Below are 7079 nucleotides of genomic sequence, written 5' to 3' on the forward strand. Positions count from 1 at the left end.
TTTGCCACAGTTGATCTGTTTAGGTTTTTTTAAGAATTTCCCTTGTAATGTTTAAGCTCCAGCTTGTGCACTCATGCTGAAATCTATCCCTTGGGAGAACCCTTTGGTGCTGTTGAGTTATTCTGTTTTATGGAACACAGTTATAATATTGTTTGCCACGCTCTTAATCTCGTGCCTGGCAGATAAAATGAGCTTCTTTAGCCCTCCCCATGGGGGGGCCTGGTGGGGCTCCATGGCCAACAGACCCATGGCATTAGGTGGAGTTATCTCAGCTTTGTGAAAATCCACTCATCTGCCCTCCCAGAACGAGTAACTGGTTGGGGAGAGAAGAAAATGGTGAATTGATTTTTATTTTTTACGTTGCTTTTATAAAAAGGGATGGGGGCAGCGAGATCCGTGGGGCAGGTTTGGGAGTCTGGCCCTTGAGAAACGTGTGCAGCTGGGGAGGGTCCTGATGGTTCAACCATTCCAGTGGAGTTTGGACAAGACGGGGAAGACTCGGAATGTTCCCTGCGTGATGAAGAGGAGGCTGCTCAGTGCCTGGCCTCCATCTCCCAGCTGGCCTTATTCCTCATGTCCACTTGGTCATGTTGTGATGGTGAGCTCTTCCAGGCAGCCTCAATCCCTCCCTGGGCTCCTGCCATCTGCTCCAGTGGGAACCTGCAGGGGATTTGGCCTTCTGGGTGCTGCTGTAGCAGTGGCATTTTTAAACAGTGTAAAGCAAAGGGCTGAAGTGGCATCACGAATTACAATATTCTATTTGTTTTGTTGGCTGCTGGCAGCACCACATCAGGTCAAAATTAAATATCTTCTAGGAGGTGTCAGGTGAGCTTGTTTAATTTCACGGGTCATGGTCTGTATTAGCACAGGACCTTGTTCTTGGGTGTTTGTTAACCCTTCCTTTTCCCTCTCCCTCCAACTGATGGCTGTAGTTCTGGATCCTTATCAGAGCATCCTTTCTCTCCCCCACGTTTGTTTTTTTTCCAAGACAGCCTCAGGTTTTGTGTCTCATTACAGTAAAAGCCCTGTGGTTGCTGCCCAGCTGCTGTCAGGTCCCTCTCTGGATGGTGATTTAGAGCTGAGCCAGCATGGAAAGGGCCTTTCCATGCCTAAGGCAACCCTGTTGGCAGCCACAGTGGAGAAGTAATGTGCCACTTCTGCTTGGAAGAGTTGTCAGTTTTCTAGTTCAGTTGGGAAAAACAACCAACATTGGCTCGAGTTTTAGCAGGACTTTTGGAGACATCCCTTAGTGTTTTGAAGGAAGCTCCTGTTACTGGAAGAGATGAGCAGTGAGGACAGAGGGGTCCAGCTAATGAGCTTCACTCTGGAGCAAGCTAAATGCCTGTTATTCCAGAGGTTTGGGCAAGGGTCACTGAAAATTAGACCATGAGGAAGGGGGGAAGCTGGTCATCAGTAAAGCTCGTGGATGTGGATTGCCAGAGGCTGGAAAAACAGTGGCACCTTGGTGTGACAGTGAGGTCCTGTCCTTCCCAACCCACTCCTCTGGACATGCCTGGGGTGCATCTGGGTCAGCTTTCACTGTTCCCAAGGTGGGCGGACCAGTGCTGGCACAAGGGATGGGTGGGAAGGCATGGGAGGAGGGCCAGGGTGTGGATTTGGGCTGGTGTGTGTTGCTGTGGGATGCACCCTCGGGAGGATGTGACAGAGCTGGGAAAGACAGAACTCCCCGTGCAGCAGGGAGCGCATTAAGGCTGGAGAAACAGGGTGGAAAACTGTGGCATGGCTGTGGAGCAGCGAGTTCCCATTGTGTGTGGATTAGCTGCCCGGCTGGAAAAAAGCCATCACCTTGCTGCCGGGAGTTCAAAGCCGGGTCAATGGAACAGGGATATATTCTTGGACTGGTACAAAGAGCTGGGGGAAAAAAAAAAACCCGTGGGGTGTTTGAAGTCCCGAGGCAGACAAAGGCCGCGGTTCTGCTGCTGCGATGGCGAGAGCGGGAGGGGCTGCGGAGTGTCCGGAGCTGTGCCGGGAACTCTTGGAAACGCAGGAATTTCACACAGCTGTCAGGCCCCGGGAATGTGTGAGCGCTCGGAGCACATGAATATTCAGAGCTGTGGCATGTGTCACGCCAGAGGAAATGAAAAATCCCAAGTTTTCTCAGGGTTAGGTATCTGGGAAACCTCTGACAGCACTGGGGATAAAAGCAAATTGCTGTTCTGCAGGGCAGGTTATCTCAACCCAGCTTCCCAATTAGCCAGCCCTAGTTAAGGCTGGCAGCAGGATCTGCACTGCTTAATCCATTCCTTTGGTGAGCAAGTGCCTGTTCCTTAGAGCTGTGTGTTCCTGCTTTGGCAGCCTGTGGCAATGCTCTGGGAGCCTGGACTTTGCTCCTTCTTCCTCTAACCTGGCATCACTTTTTTTTTTTTCCCCTCCAGTGTTCCTTTTGTGCTCGTTCTATTAATAACCAGATATTGTGGATTTAGTGTTTTGCTCAGAAGGATCCTCCCAGCACAGACTGAGGTGCTTCCAGCCGTGCTGTCAGGCAGTGACAGATGTCCTTGGGTACAGTGAGTGTCCAGCAGTGAGGGGGGCTGCCAGGATTTGTATTCCAGGCACAAATGTGCCCCTTGGAATATGCAAAGCACAGAGCAGCCTGTGCAGGAATGCCCTTGAAAGGCAAATTAAACCCAGCTCCCTGGTGGCTCTGGGGGAGTGGGAGTGCTCTGTCATCTGCACTGAGGTTCAAGTAGGCTTTGAGGTGGCTGATTTTTGTTTTCCTTCTGTTTTCCCTTCCCAGAAGGGTTTGCTGAAAGGGCAGGAAGGAATGATGGGTCCTTCTGCCTGCAGTGGGGAGCATTCCCTGACAGGAGAGTGGAGCCAGGTGAGGGTCGGGCTCTGCTCCCAGGTAACACGGGACAGGACGAGAGGAAATGGCCTCAAGTTGTGCCAGGGGAGGTTTAGATTGGACAGTAATGAAAAATTTTTCATCAAGAGGGTTGTCAAACCCTGGAAGAGGCAGCCCAGGGCAGTGGTGGAGTCACTATCCCTGGAAGTGCTCAAAAACATGAATGTGGCACTTGGGGACATAGTTTAGTGGTGGCCTCGGCTGTTCTGGGGTAATGGTTGAACTCGATGATCTCAGAGGGCTTTTCCAACCCTGATGATTCTGTGACTCATTCGTTTGAGTTCTTGCAGATGGTGTCCTTGGTGCAGCACGTGGATGTACCAAACCACATCCCAAATGCATGTGAAAGTTAACTTTAATTTTCCCAGTGTTCATGGATTAAGCTGTAGGGATTCTGAGGGTGTTGCTCAAGTGTCAGTCTGCCTCTGAAATCAAGATCAGCTGATGTTCCTGACTGACTTGCTGCCCAGAAGCCCTTCTCTTCACTGACCTGTGTAAAGCTGGGATCATCAGCACTGGTTTGAGGGTTTAATTGCTCTGTCGAGGTGTTTCACCCCATCCAAGAACATCCCTGTGGCGGTACTGGAGCTGCAGCAGGGAGCAGTACCCTGGAGCGTGGCTGCCTCATCCAGAGAAGCCTTTCTGCCCACAGAGCTGAGCAAAGCAGAGCTGAAATGCCCCTCTGGGCAGAGCTCCCAGGGGTGGGGTGGTGGGGCTGTCTCTGCTGACTCGGCAGCCCCGGGATGCTCCCGTGCTCTCTGCAGGCTGAGCACGTGCTGCACACTCAGCAGGTTGTCACATGAGGGTGATCCAGCTGATCTGATGTGGAGTTACAGCCACCAAACTGTGCTTTGCTGCTGGGAGAGAAGGTGGAGGGCTATGGTTTAAGTCTGGGTTTGACTCCTCAGCACTGGAAACAGCCTTATTTTGTAGTTCTTCCTCAGTCACCCCACGCTGTGCCTGCTGGTGTGTCTGACTGGGGTTCTTAGTCTGAACTGCAAGATTGTCAGGACAGAACCTCCCTGTTTTTACTGTGCTACGTAATCTGTCAAAATCAAGACATACCTGATTTTCCCAAACTTAGTTCCTCTTGCACCTCCTTTCAGAACTTTCTCCAGAGAAAAGCTGGCTTTGCTGCTAAAATCCTGGTTCCTCTTTTTTGTGTTCCCAAACACACACACTCCCCATGTTCAGAAGTGCCTTGATGCTGTGACATCTGAAATACTTCCTGTGCGTGTGCTGTGCTGCCTTTGCTAGATAAGCAATAGCTGTTGCCTTTTACAGCAGGCACATCCCTTCCTGAAGAGGCAGATGTGGAATGTTTTCCCTGGGAACAAATATTTGCTGCTTTGTAATTATGGCACCTTAATTTCGCTTCTCTTTCCTTTCCAGCTCAGCGTGTGTCTGATTAGAGGCTACTGATGTCTTCAAAGAGGGGTGATGATGCCACACTCTTGTTCCTGGTTTGGGGCAGGATTTCTGCTTTGGGTTCCCTCCATGCTGGTTTTGTGTAGGCTGAGCAGAGCTGATAGAGAAATGAAACTAATCATCTGAGCTTTGGTCACGCTCAGAATTGCAGTTTGTGTGTTGATTTTTTTTTTTTTGCTTCTTGTTTTTTGCAGGAATTGCTCAGGAAGATAGTGTGCAAAAGGAATGGAAGAGAACGCTGGTGAGTACTCTTGGATGTCTTACCACAGGTTGTGAACCTGTTCTTTGTTCCTTGGTTAAGCATCATAAAGAACCTGCTGACTTTAAACTTGGTGTCTTCAATTGAAGTGTAGAAGGTGATTAGAAAACTATCTAGTTTGGCAGATGCATCAGTACTGTGGTGTGGACCAGATCTGATTTGAAGCTCTTTTGTACATCTGGAAGATCTTTTTTTTTTGGAATTTCCCATCTCTGAAACGTGGAATACAAGTCTGCTGGCTGTCCCAAGCTCTTGAAAACAAGTAACATCCCCTTTCTTAGCAGGGAAGAGTCAAAAGCAGTGAGCTGGTTTGAACAAGCCATAAAGGAGGATCAGCTCATGGTTGCTCCTGAGTTCTTTTTCTGTATTTATTTCTCTAGGCTGTTCTGTCTTGCAATAGATACAGGATTTCTTTAATTAAAATTTGGCATTAAAGCTGTTGCTTTAGGCACTGTGTGCTGCTTGCCCTGAGGCAAGTAAACTCATCCCTGGTAGGTTTAACTGATGGAAGGATATGGCTGTAACTAAAACTCGCAGATTTTTGGCTTAGAGATTGCCTTGAATAGATAGCTCTTCCATCTGTTTGCCTAAAGTGGCTAAAAAAACCCTGAGTTAAGTGGCCATTTTTTTCCTTACCATTGGCATGAGATTTGCATGAAAGCTCTTGCCTGCACCATGGGAAACCAGTTTGTGAAGCATATTGACCTCACATCTTCTGGACCACAGTGCTGCAGTTGGTGACTTCTAACTCATAAACATTATTTCTAGATTATTCTGTGTGGTCAGGTGATGCCATCCTGAAAACCCTGGAAATGGATGTTTCCTGTCAGCAGGGCAAGGCTGCTTGGTGGGGCAGATGAAGGCCAGTTTTTGGCTTCTTACAGAGCTGGTCTGGTGGAGCCCAGTGGCCTGGCTGGACCAGCTGAGAGTTCTTGCATAAAAACATGTTGTGCTTGTAGTCCTGGTGGCAAGAACTGCTGCTGTGCCCTCTAATTGCCAGCCTGTAAGGTGAACATTTAATCTGTTCAGGGTGGTTGCTTTCCCTTCTGATTTGCTTGTGGCAAACTAATCCCAAGTGATGACTTCTGGAGGAGGAGGAGGAGGAGGAGGGTGAAGTGTGGCACTGGCAGCTGAGACTGGAGCAGTGACTGTGGAGGTGGCAGCTCTTGTCAACCCTGGGACAGAGCACAGGCAGAGCAGGGCCAGTTTCCATCTCTCCAGCCTGAATTACTGGGATGGCTTTGAGCAACATCGAGGCTGGGTTGGATGGGCTTGGAGCAGCCTGGTCTAGTGGGAGGTGTCCCTGCCCACAGCAGGGGGTGGAACTGGATGATCTTCAAGCTCCCCTTCCAACCCCAACCAGTCTGCGATTCCATGAACACTGAGCTCTGCTTGTTCCCCAGGTCTCAGCCTGTGCTGGGGCTGCCAGCAGCCAGCTGTGTTCACATCACAAAGCTTTGTGTCCCATTTTACGTGCAGCTGAACCCCATTTTGGGGGTAGATCACTGGGACACAGGGCTGGAGCCTGCTGAGGTTACTGCAAGCTTTAACTCCTGGTTTGAGCAGTGCTGGTGCCCTGGGATGTGAAAAGCCTCATGTTCTGTTTGCATTTTGCCAGCTTAAAGTAGAGTTACCCCCCCTTTCCCTCTGAACTACTTGAGCTGCGCCAGTTTGGGATGGAGTATCTGCACTGGATCTTTGCATGCACAGACACCCCACACAGCTGGTTGAGAAGCTTTACATGTTGCCTCCTTAAGTGCTGGGAGCCAAGAGCTCCACATTAAAGGCAGAATAAGCAGATGGGTCTTCTATTATAATTTCCTTAAAATTCCTTTGCTTTTAAGGACTCTCATTCTCCAAGTGCTGCTAAGCTCAGGACTCTTGATCCCGGAGATGAGGTAAGGCAGAGCTGAGCTGAAGTCCGTGCCCTTTGTTCCCTCCAAGCCTGGTGCTGTGGATGTACTGCTGTCCTTCCCTGGTTGGATATTAACTGCACTCAAATGCTGCATGGCTGGCGCTTGTTTGAGCTGCTGTGCTTGGAATGGCCACTGGGAATGCACAGGGAAGCATAAATCCTTTAGAGCTGTCAGGCTTCACTAGCCATGGGTGGGTGGGGGAGCCCTCCTTGGCTGGCTGCCCTGGCTAATTAAAAATGAAATTTGCTGTTGTCTTCAGATTTTTAATTCATGCTCATCCCCGAGGACGAGTGGAAGCAAGGGCTGCAGGCAGCTGCAGCGAAGTTTCAGAGCTTGTCTATACATGGCTTTTTAGAACAGGTGTGCAGCTTAAAGTGTGCTTTCAACCTTACCCTGAGTTGTTTTTCAAGTGTAGAGAAGAATATACAGAAAATTCAGGCAAATCTTGGGATGTGGCCCTTAGCAAGTGACTGTAGGTTAAGTTGCCACATACAGCAGTGGCCTTAAGCTGAAGGAGGGTGGGTTTAGATGGGATATTGGGAAAAAATTCTTCCCTGTGAGGGTGGGGAGGCCCTGGCACAGGTTGCCCAGAGAAGCTGTGGCTGCCCCA

At 49.6% G+C, this 7079-nt stretch overlaps 1 protein-coding gene across 7 annotated transcripts in view; it reads left to right on the top strand.

Moving 5' to 3' along the window:
• The window catches only part of PHACTR4 (phosphatase and actin regulator 4), a 64837-nt gene that overhangs the window by 19266 nt on the left and 38492 nt on the right, over positions 1 to 7079 (top strand). For 4 of the 7 annotated variants that reach the window (XM_017831039.1, XM_017831037.1, XM_017831040.1 and 1 more), the window contains one exon: positions 4489 to 4535. In XM_017831039.1, the coding sequence (XP_017686528.1) occupies positions 4520 to 4535 (16 nt within the window). In that variant the 5' untranslated portion in view covers positions 4489 to 4519. Of the gene's footprint in view, positions 1 to 4488; positions 4536 to 6397; positions 6452 to 7079 lie in introns of all 7 variants that reach the window. The other 3 variants (XM_017831035.1, XM_017831041.1, XM_017831036.1) reach the window with 1 other exon arrangement.

The sequence above is a fragment of the Lepidothrix coronata genome, unplaced genomic scaffold (assembly GCF_001604755.1).
Source record: "Lepidothrix coronata isolate B3197 unplaced genomic scaffold, Lepidothrix_coronata-1.0 Scaffold187, whole genome shotgun sequence".
NCBI lineage: Eukaryota > Metazoa > Chordata > Aves > Passeriformes > Pipridae > Lepidothrix > Lepidothrix coronata.